The sequence below is a fragment of the Nycticebus coucang genome, chromosome 4 (genome assembly GCF_027406575.1).
Source record: "Nycticebus coucang isolate mNycCou1 chromosome 4, mNycCou1.pri, whole genome shotgun sequence".
NCBI classification, from domain to species: Eukaryota; Metazoa; Chordata; class Mammalia; order Primates; family Lorisidae; genus Nycticebus; species Nycticebus coucang.
The window spans coordinates 2845559-2861246 of NC_069783.1; the positions used below are offsets into that span (position 1 = coordinate 2845559).

General features: G+C 48.7%; 1 protein-coding gene across 4 annotated transcripts in view; it reads left to right on the top strand.

Moving 5' to 3' along the window:
* Nucleotides 1-849: 849 nt before the first annotated feature.
* ALLC (allantoicase) overlaps nucleotides 850-15688 on the top strand; it is a 29201-nt gene continuing 14362 nt past the window's right edge. Inside the window, exons 1-7 of one of the 4 annotated variants that reach the window (XM_053588551.1) lie at nucleotides 850-957; nucleotides 5482-5576; nucleotides 6698-6748; nucleotides 9007-9094; nucleotides 10656-10781; nucleotides 12048-12127; nucleotides 13258-13390. In XM_053588551.1, the coding sequence (XP_053444526.1) occupies nucleotides 951-957; nucleotides 5482-5576; nucleotides 6698-6748; nucleotides 9007-9094; nucleotides 10656-10781; nucleotides 12048-12127; nucleotides 13258-13390 (580 nt within the window). In that variant the 5' untranslated portion in view covers nucleotides 850-950. Of the gene's footprint in view, nucleotides 1050-1721; nucleotides 1792-5481; nucleotides 5577-6697; nucleotides 6749-9006; nucleotides 9095-10655; nucleotides 10782-12047; nucleotides 12128-13257; nucleotides 13391-15688 lie in introns of those variants that run through there. The other 3 variants (XM_053588552.1, XM_053588553.1, XM_053588554.1) reach the window with 3 other exon arrangements.

Below are 15688 nucleotides of genomic sequence, written 5' to 3' on the forward strand. Positions count from 1 at the left end.
AGCAGCCGGGGACCCAGGGTGGGGTGAGAGGTCTGGGCTCTGGCCTTTGCTCTGCTTGGTTTTAAGTCCTGTGACTTTGATCTTTTAAAAGAAAATCTACATGACTAAACCCGTGGTGAAGTAAACCCACAATCAAAAGAAAAGTCACAAATTAGGACAAAATAGTCACCTGTTGCTAGGACCTGAGGCATAACCTTGGGTTCCTCCAAATCACTGCTGATGCTCCAGTTTTATCTCAAACTTGAACAAACTGCTGCTTTTATTTCACCACAAATCTCATGTCTTTGGCTAAAGGTATCTTCAGGACTTCCTGACATCGATGACAGAAGTCCCTGGAGGCTTTTTTCTTTAACAGGGAAAATCTTCTCAGCCAGGGTGGTCTCCCGCTGCTCAGAGGAGGGTTTGTCTTCTTGTGCCTCCTAGCCTTGACGGGTCACAGCTTTTTTTATTTTAAGGCCAATTCCAAGGGAGTAACAACAGTGTGAATCCTGCTCAACTGTGAAATTTCAAGGTTACACTTTTCCCACTAGAAGTCAGTGATCCTCTCCTTTCTGATGACTAAGATGAAATTCGCATGACAAGCTTTAGCACATTTGTCAGACATGACAAGCTGGCTGACACCCCGTCTGGTCTCACCACAGCATAGAATGTGTTTAAAAGCTGCTTCCACAGACAGTGGGGAGGGTCTGGGAGGACAGGTTCAGAGAAGCTGCTGCAGGTGGTTTGAGAGTTTGGGTGGCTCTGGCAGATGCGCTGGAGGCCTCAGCTGAGGTCCAGCTGGCTCTTCTCCTTCTCGTTTGGACCTTGGCTATTTTGTCACTAGAAATACTTGGGGACAGTGAGCTGAGAGAATTTGTGAGGCTCATATCATGAAAGGTGCCGATCTATGACCTCCACCCACCAGCACGGAGAACCGGCCTCCCTATACCTCCAGCTCCCTGCTGCCCTGGATGAGTGGTGAGGACCTCCATGGGGCTCCGCTGTTCCATGCAGGGACACACCAGGGGCCACCTCTGGGATCATGTTCAGGACGTTGGCCTAGGACTGAGGTCAGCCCACTGCCCCAGCCTGCGCCAGCTGCCCCATTTTCTATGCCTAAAAAGTGGGGTTGGGGACCCAGAGTCACTCCTTGGGGAATGTGGCAGGGACACCTGTGCTGGAGTCAGGCCTCTTCCCAGGCCCCATGTGGGCACTGCCACATAGGTTGTGGCAGAGCATGGAGGTGAGGCGACCCAGGCGTTTGGGAGCATGGCCAGCTGCTGTGTGGTTGTGGGGCAGAGGGAACTTGCTGGCCAGAGTTGGAACTGCAGCCTGCTCCAGGCCCAGGAGCCTCTCATGCCTGAGGGAGGGGTGTAATCTTCCTGAAACTGCTTCCTGGAAATACAAATCTTCCTCAGAGTCATCCCAATAAATGTTTCATAGTTAGGGAAAATGGTGGTGGGGGGCGGAGGAGGAGGCGACAGCAGACAGGGGCAGCCGGGGGAGATGGCTCTCCACTCTGCTTGCTAGAGGATTGGCTCCAGCGCCTACCCATACCCACGGGTGGAGCCTGGAACTGCTTCCAGCCCCAGCTTCCAGCCTGTATGTCCCTGTTCCTACTGCCCCTAAGCGCCTCTTTCACTATGCATGACCTCACCCACCCTGGGCTTCAGCACCTCCCTCTGCTGTCTGTGACCTTGACCTTTGCCATCCCACAAACTCCAGTCTCCAGGGTCCTCCTGCTTACCAGCACCTCATATTTGACATGATCAATCCACATCTGCCCCCTTCTCTGTGTAATCCCTCCTACTGGTGAGTCCCCCAGCTGGGAGACTGGGCACCTGCTGACCCCTCCCTTCCAACTCACGCGGGAAGCATTTTGGATGCGCCCCAACCCTCCAGACGCTTGTTATTTCTCGCCTGGATTCCTACAACCTCCACCAATGTTCTCTTGCTACTGACTTTTTGTCTGTTTAATCTGTCCTCTGCTCGTTGGCTCAGTGAGCTGTCTGAAAAGGGAATCTTAGGACCCTCCCCTGCCTCAGGTGTGCAGTCACCACGCAGATGGGCCAGGCAGGGGCCTCCCACCCCGCGCTGCCTCCTGTCCCTCCTGCACTGCCTTCTCTGCTTGCGTTGGTGACTCTGGGTTCACGTTTCTTTCCTGCTCATGCTTGGAGTGTGCCTCCCTGGGGTGGGTGCTTGTCATCCTCCAAGGCTCCGTGGGCCTTCTTGGGAATCTTCTGCGAGCCCGGGCTTGGCTTCTGGCCTCGGTGCTCCTGCAGCCTGTGTGTCTCCCTCCAAACCCCGGCCTGGGGCTGTGCCCATTGTTCCCTTGCTAGTGCACAGGGGACAAGCCGGATGGTGCCTGCCTCTGGCCGATGACCATGTACTGGGTGGTTTCCAGGGCTGGCAGGAACTGATGTTGCTTAAAATTCCCACGGTGTAGGTGGGGGTTGGCAAATTGCTGTTGGCTGCCCATCGCCTGTCATCTGTCTTTGTACAGCCCATGAGTTCAGTATGGTTTTCCCCTTTCAAATGGCTGAAAAAAATGAAAAGTATAATTCATGACATGAAAGTCATATGAAACCCAAATTTCAGGGTTTATAGTAAGACTTCCTCAGGACCCAGTGAGTTGTTTCCTTATGAGTCACCCCCGCTACTCTGGTCCTGCTTGTTGGCTCTCTGCAGGGCAGTCTGGCCACCCCCCCGTGTGGCAGCAGACAGAGGACGGTTTGAATTCACTCTCCACGGGGAGCATGGGACAATGAAGCACTGTAAGGGGGTTCTGGAGCTGGGGAGACTCTGTCAGGAATGTCACACTGTGCCTGGTGGATAGATCTTCAATGGGAGGAGCCACATAGAAAACTTGGAGGTCCTGTTGAGGGTTTCTTTGCTCATGAGAGCTTATTAAAGATTTTTAAGACTGTCGCTAAACATTCAAATTACTTCTAAGATCTAAAAAGAAGGGATATTAAAATAGTGGGTGCTCCCTGATGAGGTGCTTGGGAAGGCTTTGCAAACCATGTTCCTGCACTGTCCAACAGAGCTCTGTAATGCGGGAAATATCTTCTTTGCTGACTGGGACAGTAGTTCTCGGCACACATAGTTTCTGAGAATGTAAACTGTGCCTACTACGACTAAGGAATTGATTTGCCATGTCGTTAGATTTAAATCTAAATACCAGGTCCTGAATGGCTCCCATCTCCATGTAGCTGTGGACGCCAAGATACCCATGTGGTTATTGATGCCCAGGCCCTATGTAGCTGGTGGAGGAGTGCCTCCCTCCTCACAGCTCTGCTTTCCGGGCTGTGTAGGTGAGTCTTGTACACCTGCCCTGCCCTTCCCCCCACAGTGTCTAGTAAATTGCGTGGGAGCTGATTCCTCCTCGCAGCTCACCTCTAAGGTGGCTCCTCTGTGGCCCCTCACAGGGCTCTGCTTGTTTTCCTTTATCCTCAGTGAAACACATTTTAATCAATCGAGTAACGGGGTCTTACATGCCAATGGAGCTTTACCAAGAGAGTGACGAGGGGTTGAAGTAAATGTTTCTCGGAAGTCGCCGTAAAGGTGCCTTTTTATAACTCCTCATCTCTAGCGCAGCGTGCAGGGTGGGGCTAAGCAAGCCGGCACTGACGGGGGAACACTAAGGAGAAAGCCCCTCGCCATGTTAAAGTCATTCTGCCAGTGAAAGGGGCCAGATTTCATTTGGAAAATGAAAATGAAAATTTCTGTATGGCTTTTAATGTGTCCTGTGTCCTGCACCCTGTATATTCTATATACGTTGATCCTGTACCCCATATAGCCTATATATTATATAAGTTGTACATAGGACATACCACATATATGTTATAATATAACACAGCATGTAGATCGTATACGTAACATGTATGTCCTACAGATCACATAGATTCATATATATCATATATGATATGTGGAAATTAGCTTGAGGGAAGTGTGTTTACCGATTTTGAATGACAGGTTACACATTACACCACAGTGAGTGCTAGAATGGGTCTGTCTGGTGGCATGAGCTTTAAAGGCCTTCTCTCTACTGATTTCACTTTCTTTGAGCAACAGCTTTAAATTAATTTTTGAAAGGGAGGGGGCATTCTTTTTTATTTTCTTTGTTTTGTGAAGTACCAAGGAGTTTGCATTGTCTAAACCAAGTGCGAGTCTTCCGGGAGGAGACATGCAGAATGGCGCGTGGCGCCTGGTCCCCGACACATGCATGAAATGCCTTCCTCTTCTGGTCTTGTTCTCTCCGACTTGGCGGCCTCTGGCCCATGCATGGTGTGGAATGATCTGTGTAGGCTAATCCCAGGTCATCAAAGGGATAGAAAATGCAGCCAAGATAAAAGGCTACCCACACCTTCCAGGGCCCTCTGGCTCCCAGGAAATTGCCTGGGCCACAGCCAGTGTCATGCCACCGTGAGCTGGGAGGCCTGGTGGGGCAGGTGTGGGATGCCGGGAGCTGAGGCTGGGACGTTGGCTTAGAGATCCCAGTAGACACCCAGAGAGACACTGAGTTGGCAGCTGGAGAGTTGAGACTGTGGCTCAGCAGACAGGTGCAGGAAGGCCATACATGCTTGGGGTCCCCCAGGACTTGGTGATCTGCAGAGTCACGAGACTGGACGAGATCCCCAGGGGATGTGGGTGGAGAATGAAGGGGCTCTGCGAGCTCAGGGATAGTCCAGGTCAAAGAGTCAGGGTGGCAGAGAGCCACCTCGTCGTGCCGTAGGGGTCACCAGGCACTGTTTGGAGACACTGTTCCTGTTCACATTCCTGATAACAGATGCAGACGAGATGTGCCTGGCACATCTCCTGTGTGGTGGTGGTGGGGTCTCTATAGGCTGATGCCCGAGGCCTGCAGTGGGCACCCTGCGTTCTCTGCCCGCAGTCCTAGCCGGGCCTGCCATCTGCTCAATATATGTTTTCTTTTTTTTTAAATGGACTTAAGGACTATTAAAAGCAACTTGTTCATTTCTAAATTAAGACAATTTGTCCTTTTAAATCATAAAACATCCTTGGTTTGGTGCCTGTAGCATAGTGGTTACAGCGCCAGCCACATACATCGAGGCTGGTGGGTCCGAACCCAGCCCAGGCCAGCTAAACAACAATGACAACCGCAACAAAAAGTAGCCAGGCATTGTGATGGATGCCTGTAGTCCCAGCTCCTTGGGAGGCTGAGGCAAGAGAATCAGGAATTGGAGGTTGCTGTGAGCTCTGATGCCACGGCACCCTACTGAGGGTGACATACTGAAACTCTGTCTCAAGAAAAATAAATAAATAAAACATCCTTGCATTTCGTGGTGGTCAGATCTGCCGGTTAGCGACATTCTGTCTCTGGTTTTTCAGAAGGAGGCCTTGCTCTGACCCCTCCCTGTCCGTGCTGTGCAGTTGCCTTCAGAATCGGCCTCACTGAGCTGACAGTGCCGCGGGCGGGTTGGCAGTCAGCCTGCTCTGTCCCCAGCTGGCTTCTGAATGTCCGAACCTTCTTGCTTCTAGGAGGCATGGGTGACTCCCCGAAGGAAGGAAAGCTGACCCGGTTTCTGGACTTCACACAGCTGATTGACATGGCGTCCGAGGCTGTGGGAGGAAAGGTGAGCAGCTGCCCCCACAGGTGCCCCTGGCGACAGTGCCTGTGCTCCCTGACCCGGGCTGAGAACAAAGTTGGAGTAGCGGGAACCTGGCAGAAAGGATGCCTGACTGAAGTTGCTGTTGGGGAGAAAGACTTCCAAAGCATTTACCTTAAATGGGTGACAGTTCTAAGCAAGGGCAGCACTGCCTTGCATTGTTTTTAAAGAAGACTTTTGGCATTTGTGAAAAGATCACCGCCCCTCCGTGTTTTGTCATGGTACAGGTCAGTGGTCCTGGCTGCCTGGGAGCCCTGTGGACAGCTTGTTGAATACTGTGTGTGGAGGCCCCACAGTGTGGGCACAGTGGCTCCCCGTGGCAAAGGAAAGGCTGTTCCTGCCCTTGGGGAGCTCCCTCTGCCAAGGAGACGGATTCTAGCCCAGGGTGTGGGGCAGCCCCGTGGATTGGGGCAGGGAGGGGCATGTTCCAGTGGTGAGGGAGCCCACCACCCAGACAGCTCGCAGCCCCCCAAACAGCTTTTTGGGATCCTCTCCTGCCTTTTGGGGTCCTGGCTGGTGTCAGAGATCAGGGCAGTGTCCCAGCTCGGTTGCAGTGGTCACGGCCCTGGATCGGGAGGGTGACCAACAGCTTGTTTTGTTCCGGGACATCCAGTTTACACCTGCTTTCTGTAGAAGCTCCCTGGCCTTGCTCTGGTCGGTGACTCACCAGACAGTCTACCTGCAGGATGACCTTTGGGGGAAGAACCCCAAACGTGTGGGACACCAGTGTGATCCAGTATGGTATTTTTGTTTTGTTTTATGCTCTGTTTGTGGGAAGTGTCAGAAAGCATTTGCTTCTCGAAAAGAAGAAAGTTGGGTTTATGTGCTTCCCAGGTGTAAGCAGTTAGCACTCTCACATCCAGATGGTAAAGGAGATTAAGAAAAAAGCGTGCAAAGAAAAGATTAAACGGAGGCAGGCAATGAAATCTAAACATTTAAAAAGCATTGGGGTTTCTCTGCTCATGTGTGGCTTCCCCTGGGCCATTTGTCCTTTTCTTGGCACTGTATCTTATAATGTTTCCTGAGGGAATGAAATAAAATGATTTTTAATTTATCTCTATTTCATCTTTAATTTTTCCTTTGTCTAGGTTTTATTTGCAACAGATGACTTTTTTGCTCCTGCGGAAAACCTCATCAAGGTATTGTAAACATGCATGTTGCTGCACCCAGCCCGGGCCACCCCGTGACTCTGAGGAGCTGTCCACACCACCGTGGCCCATTTGAAGGCCCTTCCTCTCTTAAGGCACAAGAGACTGATGGTATTTTTTGAGTGTCATGGATGTCCTTGAGCACTTCTGTGTGTTTGCCCCCAGGGTTGGTCTTGGTTTTTCTCTTTTTTGAAGAACACATCTGTCATCATATAGTGTGTGCCATTTTCCCCGCCACCTAATCACTAACCTGTTTCTCCAACATCCTTCATGCCTGTTTTTTTTTCCTGTTATTTGCATTTATTTCATGCTGCGTCTATTCCCTGCAGCTTTTGTTCCTTCACTTTCTCTTGGGATGTGTTTTCCTTTTGGGCAACCTCCTCTGGGTTTTGGAGGGATTCGCTCCTTTCCAGCGAGGATCCTCTAGATGTGGGGAGAGGACTCGTGGATGGGCTAATCCGACCATGAGCTCTGTCTGTTCTCCTGGGTGGGCTCAGTAAACCATGGATCTGCATCCAGACCCGTCAGTCCCCGCGACCCTGCACTGGTTAAGCCTGTGCAGTGGAAATTCAGCACTAGTTTTTGGCCACCACTGGCACATGTGCTAGCTCCACTGTTGAGACGTTGGGATGGTGCACGATGTTTCTGCAAAGCAACGTCTTCCAGATACTGGGTGGCTTTTCATGTACGCATTCCCCTGATGTCCCGGGCAGTTCCACGTGTGTTCTTAAAGTGGAGGAAGATTCGAGCCTCTTGACTTGCATGCCTTCGAGGGGTTTCCTGTGGACCATTACGCAGAGCACCTCAGGCCACTCAGGGGAAGAGCCCTCATGCCTTTTCATTAATTAATTTTTTTTTACACGGTGTGTTTCTTTCTTGCTTTCATGTGCTCATGGGACACAGGCCAATTCTGTACACTGACACATTGCCCCGCGTGGAGTGGCCTTCGGTGCCTCCATCCCAGAAGCCCAAACAGAACAGCCAGGCAGCCTCCAGAGTCCGGCTCCTCTCCCCAGTCCCTGCCCAGTCCCCTCGGTCTGTTGCTCCACTCTCTGCCCTATCTCATGCCTTTTGGTCTCAATCGAACAGCAGCCAGAGCAACAAACACCTTGAATGACAGATTTGCCATGGAAGCTAAACTGAACACCAGAAAGTCTGGGGCCTGAGACTCCTGGGGCGTAGCCAGGTGGTGTAGAGGGCATACCTGTGGGGTTCAGGGCAGACCATCGCAGTTCCCGACCAGCAGTGGAAGGGCTGGTGTGGGTGTCACTTGGAAGGTGTAATTTGATTGTAACAGAGCTCAGGACACTGATGCGTCCGTACGAGACTTTATACCAATGCTGTAGCTGGTCCCTTGGCCTACAGGCCTGCCCCTGCTGGCCCCGGGCCCTTGTGTATCCCTCAGTACCTGCCAGGGAGCTCTTCCTGAGCAGTAGCACTGGATGTGCTAACAGACTGGATGTGAAAAGGGAGGTTACCCCCATGACGGCCACCGCTGAGCATAGAACAATTTCTGCGTGTCTGCACTACCCAAGGTCTCCCCCCCATCACACCTGCCAGGGCGTGTCCACCATCCTCCTCCTCCTGTAGGACGTAGAACCTCACTCAGCTGCTTGGGCAAGGAGGATGGCAGGCTCTGTGGGACACTGGAGCCCACGAACGTCCTTGGGGTGAGGGCAGCCCGGGCATGGGGTGGGGGTGCTCAGCTGGAGCCTGCCCACCTGCCCACTCTTTATGTGACTTTGAATTACTTGATAGTCAGTCTCTCCTGGCTGCTTTGGAAAACAACTGTTTTTTTTTGCTTCTTTGTTTTTTTTTTTTTTTTGGCCGGGGGCTGGGTTTGAACCCGCCACCTCCGGCATATGGGACCGGCGCCCTACCCGCTGAGCCACAGGCGCCGCCCTTTTTTGCTTCTTTGTTCAGTATCCACGTGGGTAGCAGTTGAGAAGGGCAATATTTGTGGGGCCCACAGAATTACCAGGGATGTGATTTTCACCCATCTCTCAGTGGTCAATTTTGTGTATTAGGGCAGTAAAATTACTACAATGCAATAAAATTTCTTACTCTGAAGATGATGAGAAAATGGGGAGGTGTCCCTGAATCTCATGTGGGCTAGCTGTGCGTGAGGCGGGGGCAGAGACCCCTGGGGTCCGTGTTCGAGGTTCCACCAGGTGGGCAGAAGGTGATATGTGGGGAGCCTGGCTGTGCACGGACGCTAACTGTCTGCTTGTTGTATGTCTTTGCTCTAGAGTGACAACCCAAGTTTTAAAGAACATGAGTATACCGAGTTTGGGAAATGGATGGACGGATGGCAAACGAGAAGGAAAAGGATTCCAGGTGATAAGATGACCTGCTCATTCTAGTGTTTTCAGGCCTGCCTCATTTACAGATAGCCGTGGGATAGCTAGCATCTATTTTGGGATGGTTTTAACATCTACTTGGGATCAGTTTTAACATGGGGCCTTTAGTATACTCTGCAATCTTGGGGACCCCCATCTGAACATCAGGCTCTGGGAAGTCAGGAAGGAGTGGCACAAGCCTGGTCATGTACCACCAGGCACCCGGGAGGCTGAAAATGCTTTGTCAGGGACATGAAAGCCTGGTGAGAGCTGTGGGTGGAAGGGGAGGTGGGACATTGTTTGGTGAGTGCGTGCAGGGTGGGTCCTCACAGAGCCTCTGCAGCCCATGTTCTTATCCCTATTCAGTCACCTCGGCCAGCAAGACAAGCTGGAGCTAACCACAGTCCGCCCCGCTCCTCTGTGCACCTGTCTCTTCTGTTACCTTAAGATGCTGTTTTTATTCATTGCTACTCATCAGCCTCAGTCAAAATGTACGTTTTGAAGTGGCTGAAATATGCTTAAAAGTGAACTAATCCAGGCCTTAGGTTAACAACTGGATTTTTTAAAGCTACTGTCTCAAGTATTACAGAAATACAGGACATTTCTAATTTTCTATATTTCTATAGTACTTGAGGCTGTACTGTATTCTACTAAATATGGACATGTTAAGGTGGGTTCATATCTGACAGCAAGGGACCGGGGACTGCACAGTGGCACATGGATTTTGGGACCCTGAGGCTGCTGGCAGACCCAAGGCAGGGAGTTCTGGGCAGGGGTGTCTCCAGAGACCCTTGAGGCCTGAGAGAAGGAGAAAGGTGGAAAAAAAAAAAAGAAAAAAAAAAAAAGGAGTGCAGGGCACAGGAGAACCAGCTCTGCTACCCACCGCCGGCCTGGATTCCCAACATCATGACAGTCACACCTCGGCTTCATGGGCGCCGATGTCACCTCTGACTCACAGCTGGGGAAATGAGGCTCACAGAAGGAATTTGCCAAGGACAGTCATAGGGAATGATTGCCTGGAGTTAGAATCTATCTCTGAGGCCAAGGCCTAAGCATTTTCTGGTCTGAGTAGATCTGGGGATTCATGCTGGACAATCGTGGTCACCTCCTGCCAGGTAATGAGCAAGTTCAGAGTCATATGAGCTGAAAATGAACCTGTGTCCTAGCCTCTGGGATGGGGGCAAGGTATTCCTGTAGTGGCAATTTTCATTGTTTTCTTTTTTTTTTTCTTTGAGACAGAGTCTCACTTTATCATCCTCCGTAGAATGCCGTGGCGTCACACCTCACAGCAACCTCCACCTTCTGGGCTTAGGCGATTCTCTTGCCTCAGCCTCCCGAGTAGCTGGGACTACAGGTGCCCGCCACAACGCCCGGCTATTTTCTTGTTGCAGTTTGGCTGGAGCCAGGTTGGAATCCGCCACCCACGGTATATGGGGCTGGCGCCCTACCCACTGAGCCACAGGCACCTCCCCGCAATTTTCATTTTAGTTATGTCCAGACACTTCGCCTGTCGCCTGCAGTCAATCTAATGTGGCCACCCTGTCACCTGTGTTGTCTAGGTCACGATTGGTGTGTAATCAGGCTGGGGATACCAGGAGTTGTCCGAGGCTTTGATGTGGACATTTCTTACTTCGAGGGAAATCACGCCCCTCGGATGTCGATTCAAGCAGCAAACTTGGAAGAAGGTGCCTGAGGCAGCAGTGTCCCTGGTGGGAGTCGGGGGCCCTGCGGCCCACTGAGGCAGCAGTGTCCCCACTTGGGAGTTGGGATCCCACGGCTCACTGAGGCAGCACTGTCCCTGGTGGGAGTTGGGGTCCCACGGCTCACTGAGGCAGCACTGTCCCTGGTGGGAGTTGAGGTCCCACAGCCACTTTCAATAAGCCCAGACAGGTCCAGTGACCTGCCCATGACCACTTCACTGTGGCAGAGCTTTAGGTGCTCTGTGATTTTTGATTTTTAGCTTACCAATGTTTATGGCTTGATATGGAGTTCATCATTCCCACCCTCCCAAGGCCTTGCACAGAGGTACAACCTCGTGCCAACAGGGACATTTGGTGAGCAGGTTTCTGGGGAGTGTGGGCTGTGCTTGAGGTGACCCAGTGACGAAGAGCCAGACCTGGGACAGCTGCCGCGCTTCGGCATTCCCCGTGTGTGACGGTGCAGCTACCACAAGGTTCACAGGAAGGGTTTACTTCTCCATCTTGGGATGCTGGGCCTTGTGAATTATGTAGCCTCTGTAATTAGACCTGCATTTTTATTCCTTTAATTACAAGATCTGATGTTGGCCTCAGAATTAATTTTTTTGGAATATGTGCAATCACCTATGTGTGTATGCAGGTGCTTAGGGAAGACAGATCACACGGGTGATCTGAAAGTGCAATGTGTCTGGCACTGCGTGAGCTGTGTGGAAACACAGGCGCTGCTCCCAGGGAGGGCTGCGGTGCAGAGACAGTACGTGGAGATACAAGGGAGGTCACTTCACAAGCAGGCAATGACAAGCAAGGGGCAGATGAGTACGACTATTTCAGCAGGCCCTCAGTGGTCTGTGATTGCTTCCATAATACTTTGGAATCGCCCAGGTATCAATTCTGAGGATGCCATTGGGTGGCAGTGTTTTTGGAGTCGACCTTGTAATCGTCCAACTCCATTGATTTAAACTCCAGTGATGTGATGATAAATGTGTTGAAGTTTGCCCTTCCTGGGAAGTGATATTTACTGTTCTGACAAGCAAATGTAGTACCTCATATATCACAGTACTTTTGAAATAACTGTGTTGATATATTAAATATTGAGGAACCTCAACCAATGTGTCTATTACTTTCATCATCTGAGACTTTGACTTAAGAAATATCTCTGATGGTATTTGAAAAAATGAAAATTACCACATAAGCTACTAGAGAGTATATTCTCTTTGATTTTGAACCCTAACCTGAGTGCTATTCTGACTTCAGATAAGTTACCAGAGATCCCAGAACGAGGAGTCAGGACAGGAGCCGCAGCCACACCCGAGGAGCTGGAAGCTATGGCCGAGGTACCTCCACAGACGACGTGGGTCCATGCACGCCTGGCTCTGGGACATGATTTTGACACCCAACCCTGGTGTACCTGCCCTCATTTCCTGACCCTCTGTGACCTTACCAATGTTTTGTCAGTGGTTTACTCAACCCCGCACGAGGGGCACTGTGGCCATGGGAGACCCAGTGTTGCCGGCCCTTGGTGAAGTACATGTGGAAACAGACAGTAAATATTTAAATATTTCCTATTGCAAGTTGACAAAGTAACTTTTGTGTCTTATGAGTTTAACAAAATAACTGGGGCTTGTGTTTTGGTGCCTTGCTATTATTTTAAAAGCTTATTATTATTATTATTTTTGGAGACAGAGTCTTACTTTGTCACCTTTGGTAGAATGCCATGGTGTCATAGCTCACAGCAACTTCAGACTTTTGGGTTGAAATAATTCTCTTGCCTCAGGCTCCCAAGTAGCTGGAACTACAAGGGCCTTGCCACAACGCCCGGCTATTTTTAGAGATGGAGGTCTTGCTCTGGCTCAGCATGGTCTTGAACCTGTGAGCTCAGGCAATCCACCCACCTCGGCCTCCCAAAGTGCTAGGATTGCAGACATGAGCCACTGTGCCCAGCCAAAAGCGTATTTGTTTAATAATTTGTATTGTGTTTTATAAAAGTGTTACTACATAATAGACATGGAAATAAGTGACAGAACCCATAGTCAGGTCGTGTGGTTTGGGAAGCAATAATACAGTAAAAATAATTTCAGGGTTCTGGCCAACTCAGACCTCCCGGCCTGTGGGAATAGCCCCATGTTGGTATGAATGTTCAGGTCACCATTCTGCCTACCAGGAAGCCTCCAGGGAAGACATGGAAGGGTCCTAAACCTTGTCCTTCACTCCCAAGCTCCTGTCACTGTCACCCACTGGCTATTTTGATTGTGTGGATGCTGCCCCCTATCCCTGGGGCCTCTATTTCATTTATTAGTAAACCTAGTGCTTGATTTTTTCTATTTTGCTAAAGTGTTCCATTAGGCATCCATCACTAAGTTTGATTCCAAAGCGTCCCCCACCCCCGGAAGCCTCACAGATGTAGTAAGATGAGGGAATTGTTGTTTGCAAGAGCCACTGCTCACATTTTTGTATCTATTGATAGCTAAAGTCCAACGACTGGAATTACTTGGTTCATATGACAGAACTTAAGCCAGGAAACCCTGCTTCCAGCCACAACTATTTTCTTATCAATTCTCAGCAGAGATGGACTCATGTCAGACTCAACATCTTCCCAGGTACATGTGACGCCTCCAGTTCTCTGGCCTCTTTACCTTTTGTTGACTTGTTTATAAAATGTGAAAAGGAACCACTCTTCTTGGTAATTGATCTCTCTAGCATTTTAGAATTATAATTTGCCCTTTTGTGCCCTAGGAAATTCTTGTTTCAATATACCCAACAATAAATAGTTATTGAACAATTACCAAGTGGATTGGAAGGTGGTGGAACTAGGTTGTGTTAGGTTCAGCACTGCCCAACAATTTCTCCCACACAGGTGCATTATATAGCAGTTGAAGCATCATGTGCAAATGATTCTTACTTGATTTAACTTCTTGTAGGAGCTTCATTGTAGTATAATTTACATTAACAAGCAGATCACCTATTTGAAGTATATAGTCTATGGGTTTATAGTCTATAAGTTCTGACAATTAGGTTCAAGAACTTGTCCTAGAAAAAGTGTTCCATACTTCATTGCTGAATATCACAATGGTCACCTTCAAAGTCTCTACTTGGGAAACTAAACAGTCCACCCTTCAAAGCAGTTTTGGAACTCTTTTTCTGGAATGGCCATCAGAGCTGTTGTTGAATTACCCTTAATGTTCTGAATGTCATAAAAATGTCTTCCTTTCAAAATTTCCTTTATCTTCAGGTAAAGCAAAAAGTCACTGGGGGCCAGATCAGGTGAGTAGGGAGGGTGTTCTAATACAGTTATTTGTTTACTGGCTAAAAGCTCCCTCATGGACAATGCTGTGTGAGCTGGTGCTTTGTCGTGATGCAAGAGCCACGAGTTTTTGGTAAAAAGTTCAGGCTGTTTCCCCTAACTTTTTGACACAGCCTTTATAGCACTTCCAAATATTAAACTTGGTTAATTATTTGTGCAGTTGATCTTTTTGATAGTTTTTTCTTTTTAGTGTTTTGAATATGTTATCCTATTGGCTGCTGTTGTTCCTGATAATATGTCAGTGTTCATTGGTTGAGTACTATTTTCTTGTGAAGAGTCATTTTATTTCTTGCCACTTTCAAGATTTTCTTCTCATCTTTGGCTCTCAGCATTTTTACTTATGTGTCTGTGGCTCCTTGCATTTACACTGGTTGGTTTTCACTGCACTTCTGGGGTGTGCAGGCTGATTGGCATTTTTCAGTAAATATAAGAAGTTTTCATCCATTATTTCTTTTAATATTTTTCTTCTTTGTTCTTTTTCTTCTCCCTCTGGGGCTCCCATTACATGTATTCTGGTGTACTAACTATTGTCCCACATTTCTTTGAGGTCTTAACTTTTTTATTTTTAATTTTTTTCTTCTCTGTTCTTCAGCTACATAATGTCAATCTGTCTTTAGTTTGGCTAACTTTTTCTTTTGCCAGCTCAACTCTGTTGAACTTTTTTTTTTGAGACAGAGTCTCACTATGTTGCCCTTGGTGTCACAGCTCACAGCAACCTCAAACTCTTGGGCTTAAGTGATTCTCTTGCCTTGGCCTCCCAAGTAGCTGGAACTGCAGGCGCCTGACACAACACCCGGCTTTTTTGTTGTTGTTGTTGTGGTTGTGGTTGTGATTGTTGTTTAGCTGACCCTGGCTGGGTTCCAACCTACCAGCCTTGGTGTATGTGGGCGGTGCCGTAACCACTGTGCTATGGGCGCCAAGCCTGTTGAGCTTCTTAATGTTTTCATTTCCGTTATTGTACTTTTACCCTCATAATTCCATTCTGGTGTGGAATTTCATACTTTTTAAACTCTACTCATAGTCTGTATTTTATGTGGTATTGTCATCATACCTTTACTTTTAAGTCATGATTTCCTTTAGTTATTTGAATATATTTATAATGAATAATTTGAAATATTTGTTAAATTTGGTATCTAGTCACTTTTCCAGAAAATTTCTGTCACTTGCTTTTTTCTGATGTATGGACCAGACTCTTCTATTTCTTGGAATGGCTCATAATTTTTTGCTGGAAAGTGAAAATTTTAAATAATATATTGCAGCAACCCTGGATATTGGCTCTCTCCTCTGAGGTTTGCTCTATTATTTGTTCCGCTACTGGCTGTTTTACTTTAGAGATGCTTATTTTACTGCCATGGTGTGAAGTCTCTGGTGTCACTCCTGGGGGCATTGCTGGGTGTGCCCACAGTCATCCCACTCAGAGGGGTTCAGCTGGACTTCTTGTCCTTTTCCCTAACCATATTCAACTGCTAAGCTCCACTAATCACCATCTGTTTCATTTATAGTCTTCAACAATGCCCTGGGCACAAATTGATCCCCATTAAATTTGTTTGAAGTAATAGTGTTTAAGGAGATGCTTGAGATTTGTTCTAATCCC